Source organism: Paramormyrops kingsleyae, chromosome 8 (assembly GCF_048594095.1).
Source record: "Paramormyrops kingsleyae isolate MSU_618 chromosome 8, PKINGS_0.4, whole genome shotgun sequence".
Lineage (NCBI taxonomy): Eukaryota > Metazoa > Chordata > Actinopteri > Osteoglossiformes > Mormyridae > Paramormyrops > Paramormyrops kingsleyae.
Window position 1 is genome coordinate 17,575,278 of NC_132804.1, and position 19,189 is coordinate 17,594,466.

General features: G+C 38.1%; 2 protein-coding genes across 2 annotated transcripts in view; both read left to right on the forward strand.

The window, feature by feature from the left end:
• The window catches only part of LOC111854617 (homeobox protein Hox-C10-like), a 69,178-nt gene that overhangs the window by 45,248 nt on the left and 4,741 nt on the right, over window positions 1-19,189 (forward strand). The window lies entirely within an intron of this gene.
• On the forward strand, window positions 5,814-11,285 carry LOC111854648 (homeobox protein Hox-C4a-like). Its single transcript, XM_023832851.2, has 2 exons — window positions 5,814-9,876; window positions 10,388-11,285. Exons 1-2 carry the CDS (start codon window positions 9,441-9,443, stop codon window positions 10,771-10,773), a joined length of 822 nt encoding a protein of 273 aa, XP_023688619.1. The 5' UTR covers window positions 5,814-9,440; the 3' UTR covers window positions 10,774-11,285.

A 19,189-nucleotide genomic window follows, 5' to 3' on the forward strand; every position in this document is an offset into this window, starting at 1 on the left:
TACCTACCATACATATACACCATTAACCGTTGAATTCAGATGCTTGATTTAGACCCATTGCCACAGGTGTCACATATGCAGTTATGCCATGCAGCCATGCAGTCAGGTTTACAGACGTTTGTGAAAGAATGGGTCATTCTGAAGAGCTCAGAGAATTCAAGCGTGGTGCTGTCATAGGATGCCACCTTTGCAATAAGTCAGTTTGTGAGATTTCATCTCTGCTAGATATTCCACGGTCAACTGTAAGTGGTACTATTGCAACTTGGAAGCATTTAGAAACAACAGAAACGCATATAGCAGTAACAGAGCGGGGTCAACGAGTGCTGAGGCGCATAGTGCATAAAAGTCGCCAGTGCTCTGTCGACTCAATAACTGCAGGATTCTAAATTTCCTCTGGCATTAACCCCACAACAAAAACTGCGTACTGGGAACTTCATGGAATGGGCTTCCATGGCTGAACAGCTGCATGCAAGCCTCACATCACCAAGTGCAATGGCAAATGTCAGATGGAGTGGTGTAAAACACGCTGCCACTGGACTCTAGAGCAGTAGAAACGTGTTCTGTGGAGTGACGAATCCTGCTTCTCTGTCTGGCAGTCTGATGGATGAGTCTGAGTTTGGCAGATGCCAGGAGAACATTACCTGCCTGACTGCATTGTGCCAACTGTAAAGTTTGGTGGGGGGGGGGGGGGGGTAATGGTTTGTGATTGTTTTTCGGGGGCTGGGCTAGGCCCCTTAGTTCCAGTGAAGGGAACTCTTAATGCTTCAGGATATCAAGACATTTCGGACAAGTCTATGCTTCCAACTTTGTGGGAACAGTTTGGGGAAGAACCTTTTCTGTTCCAGTGTGACTGTACCCCAGTGCACAAAGCAAGGTCCACAAAGACATGGTTGGGTGGGTCTACTGTGGAAGAACTTGACTGGCCCACACCGAGCCCTGACCTCAACACCATCAAACACTTTTGGGATGAACTAGAACAGAGAATGAGAGCCAGGCCTTCACATTTAACATCAATGCCTGACCTCACAAATGCTCTTCTGGATGAATGGGCAAAAATTCCCACAGACACATCTTGTGGAAAGCCCTCCCTGAAGAGTGGCAGCTGTTACAGCTGCAAAGGGGGGACCAGCTCCATATCGATGCCTATGGATTTAGAATGAGATGTCATAGAAGTTCCTGTAGGTGTAACAGCCCAGTGTCCCAATGCTTTTGTCCATATAGTGTAGTATGCAAATCCATTCCTGGTAATAACATGTATGCATATATAATGTGTCTGTGCTGTTTCTGAGCCATAATGTCCATAAGAGGTACAGAGTGCCTATGAACAAAGTGGACTTCATTGTTGTTGGGGGTAGGCCTGAAACAATTACTCGAATAATTCAATTCATAAAAATCCTTGAAGAAAATTCTCTGCGTCAATTAATCGCTTTATGATCCATGAAACTATTATGCACAGACAGCAGCAGCGCACAGATGCACTAAGAGGAAAACGAAACAGCGAAACGAAGAGACGAGTGATAATGGCAGAAACAATGAAACGTTTGGGAACATTTCTAGTTGAGATTAGAAGAAAATATTGTACAATGCAAACATTGTAAAAACCAAATTCACATTATGCGATTTCTTAAGTTGAAATACTCCAAACTTTTGAAAGTTTTTTTACCACTTGTCTCTTTCTTCACTTCATTCAAGTGTTTTATCAAACTATTAGCCAAATTTGCTAACTTGTGCAATAAAATTTTGGTTTTCATGACATGAAAACCAGTATTTGTTTACTCAAAGACCTGTCTGGCACATGTGCCTTCTTTTATTCTCATACACGAACAAAATACTTATGTTATCCAATTACTCGATTAATCATTAAAAAAAAAAAGTTAGAATACTCGATAGTTGCAACTGTAGTTGGATGGTTTGTACTGGGTGTTTCCTTAGCAATATGAAGTATACATCAACATTTTAATAAGTCCGCTAACTCATAGGTGATGAAACCAGAAGTCACATGCATATATAAATGGACGGTGCACAAGCTTTCTACAGGTGTCTGCTTGAATAGATGGTTAATCACTCTCTGCTACCTGCATGGTCCTGTGAATGGGGCTTTGTGGAGATTTGACTGTCAAGAAAGGTGCTGACAGCATTAGCTTCTGTCTCCAGAAAAGAAATTAGTTTCATTTTTTATGCTGGTTAATATCTTTACAGCTTGTTTAAGCCTTGATATACACTGGGGAAAAAATCCATTTAAAAAGCCAAAGAAATCCGGTCATGACACTGCTGAAGGGTTGTTTTACACGTGCAGTGGTCAGTTTGGAAGGGTAGGGTTAGGGTTACGGTTAGGGTTAACTGCAACTGAGATATTTATCTGTATTTACAGTTAACTGGTGTATGAAAACATTTGTCATGGACTTTTCACGGCAGAGATACTTTAGTTATAAGCTAATAGACCCATAGTCTTTATTACTGCGCCTGATCACAAATCACATGAATAAAACTATTTAAGCTATTTTAAACAGAATAAGTCAAGTAGGTGGGACCACTGCTTTGTGCTTTTTTGGTTCATAGATTTACATATTGCTCTATTTCTGTCTTTGTCATTGTCTGTAAATAAAACCCCTTTGGGACGCTGTGTAAAGTGTAAACAAAAACAAAATGAAATGATTTGGAAATCATATAAACCCATATTTAACTGAAAATTCAACAAATACAACATGTCAAATGTTGAAACTGAATAATGTTATTGTTTTATGGCAAATATATGTTTCATTTTGAATTCGATGCCAGCAACATGTTTCAGGAAAGTTGGAACAGGGGCAACAAAAGACTGGAAAGGTTGTGTAATGCTAAAACAAAACACCTGGTTGAATATCTCACAATTAATTAGATTAAATGACAACAGGTCAGTAAGATGATTGGGTATAAAAAGAACCTCCCAGAGAGGCAGAGTCTCTGTGCAGTGAAGATGGGGAGAGGTTCACCGCTCTGTGCAGTGAAGATGGGGAGAGGTTCACTGCTCTGTGCAGTGAAGATGGGGAGAGGTTCACCGCTCTGTGCAGTGAAGATGGGGAGAGGTTCACCGCTCTGTGCAGTGAAGATGGGAAGAGGTTCACCGCTCTGTGCAGTGAAGATGGGGAGAGGTTCACTGCTCTGTGCAGTGAAGATGGGGAGAGGTTCACTGCTCTGTGCAGTGAAGATGGGGAGAGGTTCACTGCTCTGTGAAAGACTGTGTGGGCACATAGTGTAACAATTTAAGAATAATGTTCCTCAACATAACATTGCAAAGAATTAGAGAATTTCGTCATCTAAGGTACATAATATTATTAAAAGATTCTGTGAATCAGGAGAAATTTCTGTATGCAAGGGAGAAGGCGGAAAACCAATATTGGATAGTTATAATCTTCAGGTCCACAGGCAGCACTGCATTAAAAACAGACATGATTCTATAGTGGAAATCAGTGTAAGAGCTCAGGAACACTTCCGAAAACCATTGTATGTGAACACAGTCTATTGCTGTATCCACAAATGCAGGATGAAACTCTACCATGCAAAGAAGAAACCATATCTAAACATGATCAAGAAACACCACCAACTTCTCTGGGCCCGAATTCCTTTAAGAAGGGCTGAGGCAATATGGAAAACTGTCTTGTAGTCTGACGAAACAAAATTTCAAATTGTTTTTGGAAATCATGGCTGCTGCGTCCTCCAGGCTAAAGAGGAGAGGGACCATCCAGCTTGTTATCAGTGGACAGTTCAAAAGCCAGAATCCGTGATGGGATGGGGGTGCATTAGTGCCCATGGCTTGGGTAGCTTGGACATCTGAGAATAAGTGTTAAACGATATGTGCCAGTTTTGCGGCAATATATGCTGCCATCCAGACAACGTTTATTCAGAGAAGGCCTTGTGTATTTCAGCAAGACAATGGCAAACTGCATTCTGCGCATAATACAACAAGCATGGCTCCGCAGTATTAGAGTCTGAGTGCAAGACTGGCCTGCCTGCAGTGCAGACCTGTCACCCATAGGCCTGCCTGCAATGCAAACCTGTCATCCATAGGCCTACCTGCAATGCATACCTGTCACCCATTGAAACATCTGATGCATCATGGAACTAAAAATACCCTGAAGAGACCCTGAACTGTTGAGCAGTTGAAATCCTATATCAGGCAAAAATGGGACAACATTTCACTTTCAAAACTCCAACAACTGGTCTCCTCAGTTCCCAAATGTTCACAGAGTGTTGTTAAAAGAAGAGGTGACGCAGCACACAAGTAAATATGCCTCTGTCCCAACTTTTTTGAAACATTGGTCATATATTTGTGATAAAACAATAAGATTTCTCAGTTTCAACATTTGATATGTCCTTCGTTCTATTTTATATGGGTTTATATGATTTGTAAATCATTGCACTCTTTTATTATTTACATTTATCACAGCATCCCAACTTTTTTGGACACATGGTTGTATGTCTGTAATTACAGTAGAGCCATGAATTCATACCTTAGTAAGAATAGTAATGAACTCCCTGAAGACATTCCATTGAACATTTGTTTGATCAAATATTCCCAATTACTCCAAATCTCCACAGTGTAAGATAAAGGTTTTCCGTTTATTACTATTTATCTTGTTTAGCCCTTGTGTTTATCTGTATGACTGTCTTTTTTTTTTTTTACTTTTTAATATGTTTTTTGTGGTAACACTAATGAAAAATGTCAATTTTCTGATTAACATTAAGTCTCCTCTTTAGATTTCTGGGTTTAAACAGTGTGTGTGTGTGTGTGTGTGTGTGTGTGTATTGCCCTTCCACTCTGTAATATTTATTTTTCCTAAAGTGGTTATCAATTACTTTTATGGTGAGAATTTCAAGATTGGAGATTAACATAAAACACTCCTTCACCAGCAGGGAGTACCTGAAAATGTGGGAGTCAAGGAGCGCGTGCAGAATTATATTGAAGCTTATGAGTAACTGGCAAATTATGCCACTGTATTTGTATTTTCCAGTGTACAGAAAACAGCTACATATTATAGCCCCAACCCATCATTTTCCACCAAATAACCTGTATTAGGCAAAAAATAAGTAGCCATGAATATATCTATAATGAAGTGAATTATGTCACCCCTAATGCACAGGCTGATATTTGTGGGCCTGCATTTGCACACAATATTTCAGCCATCCATATTTTGGGCAGCCACTGATGTAGTAAGTAGGGACACCAGTAACCAACCACCAGCATCAAGGTGTGGCAGAAGTGGATTGATGTTTTTTATTTAATTTATTTTCTTAAAAGACGTATATACTCAAGACATGATTTATAATGATTTTACCATAGTTTGTACAGTTTTTTGTTGAGATATTTCAACAGTTTTCCCCTAAGGTACTGAAAGCTCCTTTGTAAATCTCAAAATTGTCACTTTCTATGTCCCAATCATAAGTAAATCCAAATTGCAAATCAAACAATGATACAAAGAGCAATAATATTACAGATCAGTCTTACAGTATCTTGTTCAAAGGAACCACACAATGGTCACAATCCATCCAACCATCAATTTTCACTAGCTACTTATGCAGTTAAGGTCACATTTTTTAAGAGTCTGTCACAGGAATCTTGGGCCATGACATCCTAAATGAGGACAAGACACCATTAAGTCACAGATCAACAACTTTAAACCTTAGTAAGCAAAGGTGAAAAGTAACAGTGCATTGCATCCTTCAAAATGGTTTGGAGGACCCGTTTTGACAGAAAGACTTAATCACCCCCCCGCCCCCCCCCCCCCCCCTCCAACACACACACACACACACACACACAACACAACCACCCTCACAGTCAATAGAAAACTGCAAATTTTCCTTTTCCAGGGCAGCTGGGTGTTCTGTGATGACTACCTTTAAGATGGTGCCTGTTGTACTATAGGCTTGGCTGTTGTTGTGACAAGTAAAAGCCTGCGGGCGATTTCAGTTTATATGACGATAAGTTTTTTTCCTCTCTTTGTACATAAACAGATTAATTTACAGGTCATCTATTGATAAATAGTTCTCAGGACACTGACAACTATGATGGCTGAAGCAATGAAAAACAATTTCAGGCTTGTGCCAGCATTGAAAACATGTGTTAATTCTTCTTCGTCGTCTTCTTGATAGTATAATTCTTTGTGACGATGTGGTGATGGGACAGCTTACATGTAAGCTCTGTCCATACAAGTGCCAATTTTCCGTCTACGTTTGTATCAGTTCGGTTCCCGGGAGTGGATGGGATGTATGGTTAACGTGTGTATGTTATGAACGTATTATTTAATTTAATAATTATATTAAAGCAAGCGCAAAGGTGGTCACTTGGGGAACTAGTACAATGGTGATTTGCAAATTCGCGTTGTTTTTGCAGGATGACTGTACAGTTGGTAGCAGAATTCTACGTTGCTAAATACGGATATTTTCCTGACAATAGTAAAATCTCAGAACTGGCACGTACGTACAGTAGGCTACTTGCAAATCGGACTCTGGAAAGCTTTAACATCCGAAACCAAATTTACGTTTTTCCTTTAGAAAGAACACATATGGTGTTTATAGTATTACTCAAATAAGAAACATTGATTTTGCATTAATATACACCAAAATGATTGTGATTTTTACATAAGTATCATGTATACCATGTATTTATGATTACACACACATAAACACAAATACTGTGCATTTAGAAGAGTAGGGGTTGCTAGTTTCAAAAAGCAGAATTAAACATCAAATTACTAATAAGGAGTTCATTCATCCTGTTCTACATTATAACTTGCAATTGAACTAGGCAAAAGATCTAAATAACATCTTTGTGAAGACAAATTTCATCGCTGTTTCCTCATCAATAACTCCTTGGCAGTGAACTATTGGAATGAGTCAAACACGAGGGGTGAGATGCGGGTCAGGCTGTCTAACTAATATTGAAATGCTGCTACAGAAAGACCGAGAGAATTTGATCGTGTGTGTGTCTGTGCGTGTGTTTTGCGTCACATTTGCATGTATTTCCCACAAAGAAAGAAAAGCTTCTGCATTTAGGTCAAGAGCTGGCCAGCGTTGATTCTCAGTGCACAATGATCAGAATTTACTTGGACGAGCCATTAACTCTATGGGGGTGGCTCCTTTAATGTTACATCCATCTTTCTTTCTCTCTCTGTCTCTTTTCCTTTGTATCTATCACTGTATGTGTGGGTCTTGTGTGCGTGTTGTGTGCGCGCCCGCGCGCCCGCGCGCGTGTGTGTGTGTGCGTCCCTGTGTGTATGTATATATGTACCCCTACAAAAGGTTACCGAACGGTCAATATGGTAATGAAGAGAACAATGAACCTACGAGAATAATGGAAAGTTATTTTTCATTGCCACTGTCATACGGCTTTTTGTTTTTTCATTGTCTTTTACTTGTATATTTATATGCGAGAAGCCATCTCAGATTTTGGGATGGGAACGACGTTGAAAGCGAACATGTTGTGCGGGGACCGACGTAGCAACTACCCGCAAACTTGTGTGTTTGTTAACATTCTCCACATTTAATTAAGAGGGACCTTACATCAAAGTAGATGCGAGTTAAGGCAGAAAAGTCCCTTTCCTTAGTTACCTTGTGTTTAGTTAGACCCGTACATCGCCTATCATTGTTAGTCTTCTTAAAAAAATATATATATAGGAAGAAAAACGCACACAAAGTCACACAAAGTGAATAATGCAATAGCATAGCTACTCTCAAAACGTGTTTATTTCTGCCGGTGCATCGTCACGACAATATAAGGGGAAATAACTGAGAAAACGTGATTTTGTAATATCTAATACTGAACACAGCTGAGTTTTACTGAATAGTGAACGGTATCGGTTTTGTATGGTTAAAAGATATCTAATTTATTAATAAGTTAAACACGGTTATTTTATTTTTTTGTATTATTATGGACATTTTATTGTAGTCAGAACTGTGGATGTATTCTGGTCAATCCTACGAATGATAAACGAAATTCGTTATTAATTAACGTATACTGAGATGTCATTAGCTGAAGCTGAATTAAATTTTCTAGTATCTGCTGTGGTGCAATATCTATAGTGTAGCATAGCCAATTAGGCGTGGAGATTAGCAGCTGAGCTGCGGCCCACAGAGGTAAAGGGAGTCTCCATTGCAGACGTTGTTTACTGTGTGACATTCTGAGGATTTTCCTGCGGATGAAAAGGTCTCAAAAATCCTAACAAAACATCAATATTTATAATGATCCCGCCCAAGCGGTTTTTGCCTGTAATGATTTTACTGTGATTTCTGTGATTTGATTATCTTACAAATTTTCTGTATAACCGAATTTGTGTTAATAAAAAGCAATCACAAATTTGCAAACAAGGAAACGGATTGTTTCAATGGCATTTCGGGGATAAGTCATTCAAGTAATTTTATTACGTGTATATAGGCACTATTTACTAATATGTTCCAATGTAATGTTCATAGTGACACTTTAAAGCAATACGATACAGAGAACTGCATGAATACACAAACTGAAGCTGTCGGTGAGAAAGAAAAATGGGGAAGACTAGAAAACCCGTAAAAAATCTAAGAAATCACGGGTCATTTCGAGCGACGGATTTACAGCTTTTACAGCCTAATAAAACTCGGAAAACGTGCAGCCAAGAGCTCTAGATGTCAACACACGCGGATTTACTAAATAAACTAAACTTTAAGTGCCGTTTGTATTATAATTCAATAAAATATGAGCAAGCAATTGTTGTTTATGAAGTGAAGACGTTCCCCAGGAAGGTTTCGTGCCTGCGCTTTCCTTGTGAGTTTGCCTTGGACCTAACTTTTTAAACTGACATTTCACGCATTATTCGTTTTAAAACCAATATTTTTTTTATATTGTTATATTAATTGTGAATCATAATTCAAACGCAAAGTGATGTGACGTTGTGATATATTCTTCGCTATCTAATAAATTATATTGGGCTGAGCTACGAGGTGCTTCTTTTGATCTTATGTAAGTTCGCTCTACAAATGCGCCTGTCTCATTACCTCATCCTCAGAGGCTCAGCCTTGTCTAGGCTTGGGAAATCGCCTGCTCGTGCCCATACACACGATTCAGTCCTACCGAACGCAGACTTTGGAGACTCTCTTTAATATTTCCTTATCACCCACTGTATTTTGCAACGTATTGGACATAATCTGCCATATTACCCTAATGGAAACTGCTACGTATGTATCTATAAAATGTTTGAAATTGCAATGCATTGTTAAATGGCAGGCACGAAAAGCACGTATAGAATACAAAAAGTGGGTACGTTTCGAATAAGCATTTGGTTCCTTATCCGGGGACCACATTACGCGCTTCTATTGGACAATTAGGTCACGTGGTAAAAGTAACTTTACAGGGCCGTTCGCGAGTAGGAGGGCTTTATGGAGCAGAAAAACGACAAAGGTAGAAAAATTATTTTTCACTCCAGAAATTAATGATCATGAGCTCGTATTTGATGGACTCTAACTACATTGATCCGAAATTTCCTCCATGCGAGGAATATTCGCAAAATAGCTACATCCCAGACCACAGCTCTGAATATTACAGCCGCACGAGGGACACTGGCTTCCAGCATCACCACCAGGAGTTGTATCCTCCGCAAGCGACGTACCAGGAGCGCCAGTATAACTGTGCAAGCATCCCCGAGCCCGAAGCCCAAAGGGGGCATGAGATACCACATTCAGGGCACCTGCTTGTTGGGAAAACGCAACCATCTCAGCGTGAGCCCCCAAATTTACCCACGTCACCTTCTACCACACCGTCTGTGCCCTCCACCTGCAACCAAGCCGAATCGGAGCATCCTAACATCACAGTGTCTTCCAAACAACCCATAGTATACCCATGGATGAAGAAAATTCACATCAGTACCGGTAGGCAACTTGTGTGTCTTTTTTACTCTCCCTCTCCCGCGCTCTCCCCCTCTCTCTCTTTACTTCTATCACCCAGCCAGTCCTTGCAACGGTATGAGAGAAGCCTTTGAAATGACACAATTGAGGCGGATTTACGACTCGGCGCTGGTAATTGCACCCACCATAAATTTTATAGCTGTAGTGTTGGTGTGGGCAGCTCTATTGCCATGTGGTTTTTTTCCTTTCATGTGTGTGTTAGAGGAGAGACGGGGGAAGAGTGGACAATAAAGACATTTAAGTTTTGGGACACGTAATAAACGATTTGGTGCTTTTTTTCTTTTGTAAAATCATATTTATTGAGGCGGGCAAATGATACAATGAAAGATCTTAGGTTGTTGAGTAGGAGCTGTACTATCCCCATTCTCCGTTGTTATCCTTCCCTTTAACGTTTCAGTTCATATAAAACCTGCTTTCCCACCTTCCTGCTTATTCCTATCTTTTCCTATTTTCGTTCTACCTTTCCCCTTTCTAGTGAACGCCAGTTACAACGGAGCAGAGCCCAAACGGTCGAGGACTGCTTACACTCGTCAGCAGGTCTTAGAATTGGAGAAGGAATTCCACTATAACCGCTACCTAACTCGGCGAAGACGCATCGAGATTGCTCACTCCTTGGTTCTCTCTGAGCGGCAGATCAAAATTTGGTTTCAGAATCGCAGGATGAAGTGGAAAAAAGATCATAGGCTGCCCAACACTAAAGTCAGATCCTCAGCTTCTACAAGCACATCCTCCGGGTCCAAAACGAGCTCATCAGCCAGCACAGTGGCGGCCGCTGTGGCGTCTAACATGGTGGTAGGCTCCGAGGAACTCTCCAGGGTGGCCGGAGTCGAACGAGAATCGGAGGATATAACAAGGTTATAAGACAGAAGTTGACTTGTGCGTAAAAGGGTTTGCTTATAGTCCACAGTTATATAAAATGCATGTTATATAGCATGGATTAACGCGAATACCAATAAATTGTTTACGCTGTACTTCAGGATTTATTTATTTAGAGAAATAGTAGAAATAAGCTGTTTTTTTCTTGATCTGTTTGGAATCAAAAGGGGAGCAGGACATTTGAGAGAAAGGCTATTTTGAGAGGAGTCCGTGATTGTACTGTATATTTTGTCTAGTTCAAAGCGCATTTTTTTATTTATCTAACAGCAAGATTAGAGAAGTTTCGGCTTTTGATTTTTATGTAAGCTTAATTTATTTATTTAGATGTAAAGGACTGGGAACAGTGGACTGGACAGGGCTTAATTCCTAAAATAAACAGGTTTTAAAATCTAAAAAGTAAGCACTTTTGTGGTAATAATGTGTTTTAGATTAAGTAAACTATCGTTGTGATGGTGTATGTGTGGTAATAATAGTGGTCAATAAAACGGTTTTGTACATTTGGGTCACTTTCGTCTATTAATTTTCCATGTTGGGTGATATATGGGCTTGTTTACTAATAGTATCAGCCAAATATATGAAAATAGATGCCTATAGGGACTTGCCATTCAAAACGAAAGGTGGTGAATAGTGATCCTTTTAAAAAGCCCTAAAATTAGTCCTTTCACGAGAAAGTATTTTGCCATTTAACCCCAACATCCTTCGGCTAAAACTAAACTGGAAGCATGCCATAAATTCAATATTTGTAGAAGGGCAGCATTAACATTACTGGCACAATGGGTTCCTTCTTAACTGGTATTTTACACATTGTACATACATACGTTTCATAAATCACGTACGTAATTTGAAGAATGGTGAATTGCTATAAATGGCAGCCCCTCTTCTTTTTTACCTTTCAGTCTATAGTAATGTTACTGCATCACGGCTTTCGGACAGCGCGTCCTCAGTACTATTGTTGTTCGATGATGTTCTCTCTTCTTTTCCCCCGGCTGACGTCCATTTCCGTCCATTCGTGACATGTTTACACTTCTGTCAATGGGGTGCTTCCCAAATCAACAACAATCACTTCACGTTGTCCGGTGCCTTGTCTTCCTGCCGTGTTAAAAACCACAACTTTCTAGGACTGCTAAGAGAATTTGCGTACGTCACAGGTCTTTTATGTCTGTTGCAGCTACATTATTTCCATATACTTTGTATGGTACAGAGATCCGGGGCTCTCTTCTTGACGTTCTAATGGCAGAAACACAATGACGTTGAATTTACTGCTTACGGTCAGGTTTAATTGAAAATCGATTAGCCTGGCAAAAAGGGGGGGGGGTGTAATTTATAAGAAACATTATATAAAAGAAACATTATCAGTCTTCTCATAGCAATTCAGCTTCTTGGTTTGCATAACCTTTAACTGGCTTGGATTTAAAATTTTCTGGGGGAAATTTGAATGAGTCTAAATCACAAGGCAATGTAAGACAAGTCAAACTCACTGTCATAAGATGGAGTCACTGTTCCCAGGCATTCTGATGTTTGCGTCATTCGTTTGGGCTCCGTAATTTTGTTTTTGATTCCACCAATCTACTACAGCTGCTCTATTTTATTACAACTCATTTGGATGTTTTTTTCTTTGCACATTAATTGTTATTTCAAGATCCATTATTTATGAACATCAGTTTCAGTTTTCATCTGAAGAGGCGTGCAGAAGGCATATAACATACAGAAGAAATGTGTGTATGTGTGTGTGTGTGCGTGTGTGTATATCACCCGACAATTCGCCGTTCGTTTGCGTGTGTCTATATATATTTTATGAAATAGGCCTATATATACATTTTTCTGAAAAATTCTATATTAATCTTTAGTAATAGGCCTGTGTTATCGTTGAATTATTTTAACAAACCTATTAGATTGACGTATCTCTCAAAATATAAACAATACTGCTTATTTTTGTATATAATAACCTACAACAAACTACGCCGAACGATGTAGGGAGTTGGTTTGGAATGCATGATCTTTTTGTGACACGTGAACATTTCAGTTCATAACCGAAACTTTATTTGTTTGTTGGACTTCAGTGAAATTTCATGCATTTCATTTTATCAAACGTGCCCTAATGATAAAAATACTAAAAAATTATCTTGAACCCAGTTTAGTATAAAAGTAGCTCCCCAAAACAATTGTATGGTGAATGACAAAGCCTTGTTTCCAAAACTAACTGATATTGTAATAGGATTCCCACTCTCAGACATTTTCATACTTATATAATTGTGGCGGACAAAATGACTGTTTCACCACCTGGTCGAAGACAAAATGCTTTAGAAAATAATTCAAAATAAAAGCTAGGTATAACTAAATACCCTAATCCGAAAATTTGACTCGATGATTAAACTTAATTATTTGTAGTATAAACAACAAACACAGAGACTGTGTTATTTATTTTTTTTAAATTCCCGCACCGTTTCTTCTTCGGTTATAGCGCCCGAAGCGCGTGGAAGCATGCAGGCCAGAGAAGAATTCCAAACCCGTTCTTTTGGCGGACAACAGAGAAATTAATGTGCCAGCGACGGACCCCCACCCCCAGCATACACACGCATAGACACAGACACAGACGCGCAAACACACACACAGACCACGCTCCCCATCCCTTTTCGTTCTGTCGCTTGCGCGTTGTGTGACTGAAAAGGTACTTTATTACGCCGAGAAGGCTGGGTTCACGCCGGGGGCAGCTTCTCTGTCACATTGGGCTCACTTCAGCCCGGCTGGCCTTTATAACCCTGTGACCTGACTGATACTCTCGGTGTGTTCTTACTTTTTTGCTGTCCTGTTTTCCAATTGTTTTTGTTTGTGATTGGAAGAATATACTATAAAATGTTAGATATAGGCCTAATACAAGTTGAATAAATAGTATTAAATGTGCACAAGAATCTTACCGCATTTGCTAAATCCATCCGATTTTATCGGGGAAATAAATTTTTCAGAATACAATGCCAAATTCTGTTTATGAAGATAGTAAAGCAATACCTGCCGAATGGATATGGATGTTACTGACCTTTGAGCGTTTATTGTTGTTCAGGTGTTGGTCTGCAGCAGAATGAGGAACCAAGTCTTTTACTTTATTTATTTACCCGCAAATCACATTAATGTAGTTTATTCTTTATGCCCTCTTATTTGTGAATGGGTAATTAGAAATTGGTCTACTAGTTTCATGTCTCGTGCAGTCATAATACATTACGTTTAAAACGTGTTAAAGGTCAGCAGAGGTTTTACACAATGGTTTAATCTTCCTGTCTTGTAAACTTGTGTCAGAATTAATGTACCGCAAATATTAATGACATAGGTGATATTCTAGCTAAATGTTCTGTACAGTCATATAACGGTATTTCACTTCTGTAAGACGGAATGACTTATAACCTACGTATCCGTATATTTTAAGCGTATTTGTTCTTTTGAGAGTTAAAATAGGCCTACTTGAAGGACTGAATCAAGGTATACAATCAAACATCGATGTCAACACAAATTTTCAATATCGGTTTCACTGAATGAACTCTGCTGCCAGTAATGAAAACTTATTAATTTTTTAGTATACGTTCGTCTTAATTTTAATTGTAGTTAAATGTTTATAACACGTATCCTCAAACCGCATATCCTGATCTGGCTCGTGGAGATAAAATATAAACATTTTAATTCGGTTAAAATGTCATTGCAGCTCACGTACTACATTTTCCTGCGATTTCGCCAAAAAATATTTGCGAACAAAATTCTTAATTTCAATAGAAATATCGGTTACCGAAACGAAAGATAGCTGTTATATAGCCTATACGTGAAGTAGTATATACATATATTAAAAGTTTTTATAAACATATAGTGAATAATGAATGAATGGAAATTTTATTGACAGTCACTATATATTCACATATGCTTACATTACAGTATGTATTATATATAATACACATACAAACATACTAAAAAATTCGAAATTCAAGTGCTGTACTAAGTAGTCTACAGTCGAATTAAGGAATAGTCAGTTGTTTACAGCTTTCTTTCATTTTAAAATGTAACAATAAAGTTCACTAGAAAAGAGATTTCACTGATCAAACAGAACGATGCGACTTCCTTTTACGCCTTATACCAGCCTAAAGTGTGATTTTTGGAATGAATTTTGATCTTCTATAACAATCCAGGCTGTAAATTCAAAATTGTCTGGAAAAAATGTAAATAAAATAAATCAAATACTTGGTGGGTCCTCTCCTGATAATGACCTCACAGCAGTTTCAGGTGTAGTTACAGTATTACCGAGCTGAATACTAACTGAACAAATTGTGTATGAATTTCTTATGAATCCGAACCCACGGTTCTTCGCCCTGAGAATTCAAATTCAAAATGATGCACTTTATTTAAGTATATAATCATCTACATCTTACTCTTTTCATGTTTGTTGTGATAGTGCATGGTGGTTCTTGTTTAAGGCATTTTTTCTTTAAGAAATGTACAACTCAATTATTGTTTTCGGTTTATATAAAAATTTGTAGAGTTAGGTATTGAAGAAACAGATGTATCAGCCTGAATTACGATGTACAAGCATATGCGTGACTGAGACGCAAAAATGTGTTTTAATAACAAAGTGAAGTATTTTATATATATATATATATATCCTGACCCTGAATAGGATAAAAGGTTAGAGAAAATGGGTGGATATATTTCCTGGACTTTCTACTCATGTCTAAGGTTATATGTAGTATAGTATGTAACACGACGTAACGGTATTGTATCAATAAAAGTTAATGGCATACACTGACAGCAGGAAGTTCATATGGTGCAGAAAAATATAAAATAAAAAGTAAAGAGTAAGAAATGAAAACAGAAGCTTGACACTTACAAATGCACAATTAATCTGAGTAACTATTATTTTGATTTAAAGTTTCCTACGTAAGTTAAACTAGCTGATTCTCTTGTGCCGTGTAACAGGCAGGTCGGGTGAGACCGCGTGTTTTGTCTCGAATCGAAAGGCTTTAGGACGTCTGCTCAGTGTAATTCCTGTAGAACATTCCGCGGTACAAAACTGATTTATAGTTGTTAAGTTTTTTTACCCCCTCCCGCCTCTGGGAAAAAAAATTCAAACACCCCACACGCCGCCAAACTGAAAGCTGTTTTCTAAGCACGTTGAGGAACGCGACACGGTCAACAACCTAACTATACTCAATAAAGACCTTGGTCATAGTGTCTAAGCTAATCAGACAATATCACGTTTCTGAAACCTTGATCGTACCTTTCGCTTCAAAGTATATATCTTAAAAATCTGCATACGATATGGAACTTGGAATTTCAATATAGAGTTAAAATTTAACAAAAACAAGAGTGTACGACACAATGTCTATGGCAGTAGATACGGGAGCTTGAAGTTGAAACCAGGGTCACCCGCTATTGTGCGGGAACAGGGGGCGCTCACATTGGCTGGAGTGGCATGTCATAAATCTGGCCGCTCCTCCATTCAAAGTGGCCGCGTTCTCAGCAGATGTTTGTCATCCTTCCTGGGTGCGACTCTCTACGCCTGTGCGTATGTTGAAACGGCCTCTCGCTTCCCCAGTTCCCGAGAAGCTCCGCTATCTTCCTTACACCTCCGGTTTAATAAAGAACTGGGATATCTTCAAAACAAAATTAACACCTAGAGGTGATTAAGATGACAAAATGGATTCAAATCTGCGGGGCGCTGACTTTAACTTCCGCACTTCAATGCATATCTCGTGGTACCTACGAATTACGTTCTTCCACCCCTATAACCTTTCAGAGATACCTTGCTTTCTAAAAATGTTTATATATATATATATATATATATACACACACGTATAAACATAAATATTAAAGGTTATAAATGAAATTCACCCTTAAAAAGTCAACATGTCTTAAGTCTTCAATGAAAAAACAGAACTAAGTGGTAATGCGAAACAACAAAAAATCTCAGTCCAGAGAACTAACTTGCTAACTTTCCGTAGTATTGAGAGAGATTCACTTGCTGTATTTCTCCGAGTACTGGGAAGTTTTATGAGCCACAACCCCAAAAAGAAGCATTCAAAGGAAGGTGTGTATATAGGCCTATAGTAATTTGAGTAAAGAAATTGTTTTGTTTTGTATGTAGTATCTAAAATTCTGACCAAAATATCAGTGAAAATCACATTGAGATATATATATATATATATATATATATATATATATATATATATATATATATATATATATATACACAGCCGGATTATCATCATCGTTGATTTTGGTGTTCTTTTTGAGGTGAAAAAAGTTGAAATTCATCGATATCCATGTGTTATAAAGCACCCCTGTAGTAAAAAGAAAAAAAAAAGTTCCCTTACGAAAGAAACTTTCATTTATTTACTTACAGAGATGATTCTTTGATATTATATACTTAATGTTGTATTGGCTGGAATTTAGCACTGGGACATTTAGAAGCAACTTAAAGTTGGTAAACTTTAGGCTAATTTTAGTAGATGACATGGAATTGAAAAGGAAAAATATATATAATTGTGATATACGAAGTCGATCAGTAAGTCCAGCTCTACTTACATCGCCAAGGTTGTTTCCGTGTCGTTCGCACCAATGCTATTCAAACTTCTTGAAAATGAGATTTTATTTGTTGGCATAACCATAACTATTCTGCTCCTTTAATTACATATTAATTATTACATAATGATTAGATGGATGAAAATCTAAATTACATTATGTGTTTTCAAATCACCCTTTATTTCAATGAATGGTTATATTTTCAGACAATCCTAAATAATAAAAGGCACCTATGAAATAATGATTGATTTAACAAATAAAAACCTGTAAAACAAACATATGATGCGATATATACGTTTCATGTGTTTTTATAATAATCACACGTTTTTCATCTTTCCCAATTTCCCCCTTGCATAGTTACGTAGTAATAGCAACGGACTGACTAGAAGAGAGAACGGCGCGCTTCGCGCGAAAGAAAGAGGGCGTGATTTATGGGCGCTGGGGCGGTTCAAACAGAGTTCACGAAGAATTGCCTCATCCTGACGGCCGGCAGTTCACTAGCTTTAACAATCTTCTTTTGGCAATTCATGCGTTTTCGTTCAAGATCATTTTTCCCTGTGATTGCAACGATGGCCATTTAAAATAAAAATGTAAAATACGATTTCAAAAATCAAGCAAAAATGCACATCGGTAAAACATGAAATAAATTTGAATATCTTAAGAATTTATTGAAAGAAGTAAATGGCGAGTGCGGTGAATTATAAACGGCGGTCGACAATCAGTTTTAATAAACTAAATTAGATAATTGGTATCTTTGAAAAAGTTTTTAATAATCAGAATGCATTAAAATGATTTAAAAGATATCCTTTTCAAATAAAACATTGGTATGGAAGGACATTTTTCGTTGGCGGCCACGAGCAAAGAACGCCGTCTTGGACTTACTCTGAGTCATACAGGCCTACAATAGAATACAGGATCAGACTATCTTACCTCACTGTACCTGTTGTGCCCTTTGTCAGCTTTCGACTTGTACCCGAATATACAGTGTATTGTGGTTTCATTCCCACTAACCGCTTAATCTGTATGTTTGACTATTACAGAATAACTTACATATGTCATTCAGTAAACTGCGAAATATCGATCACATGACAACGTTTCATGCAAATAAAAAGTGGAATAACTTAGCTTAACTTGATCAGGTTAATTTTAATCAATTCGAATAACAGCGTAAATTAACATTCGACTTAATTATGATTAATGAATTATTAAAGTACTGAATTGTTCAGGAGCCGTTAACTATTAAGTACTCTGACTGATTAAATAATTGATTAAATTATAATAGTATCAAATACAATTACAGGCAAAACTGAAACGATGTAGCCTATTTCTTTCAGTTTAGTTATAATATACTCTTCCGAAAATCTTTCCGAAAGTTGTATAACAGGCCAAGATCAGCGATAGATCGAATATTATTTCCCCCGTATTATTTTTGTGAAAATTACAAATGGATTTAAATAGACTTTTAGAAATCTGAATTGGTATGTTAGAGACAGTCGTTGAATAGGTCACTCCTGCGGTAATGGCCTCTCAAAAGATCAGCTATACGGAATCATATAAACAAGGTCTTATCAGTTGCGACAAACCGATAAAAATTGACTCGTTGCTGGAAAATGATCGGTCAGACAAGTGTTACTGACAAATGCATCCCATAGGATGCAGAAAGGGAGCTGAACAATAAACAGACATGTAGGTAAGAGCAGCGTAGTGAGTAGCGGCTGTACACATTTTCACGGCGGCGGGCGCAAATCCGTCAGCGTGTCTTTCCGAGAAACCGCGCCGATTTTTATTTTTTTCGCCAGATCGAAGCTTGCAATTTAATTGAATTAGTGAATTCGAATAGTCCCAT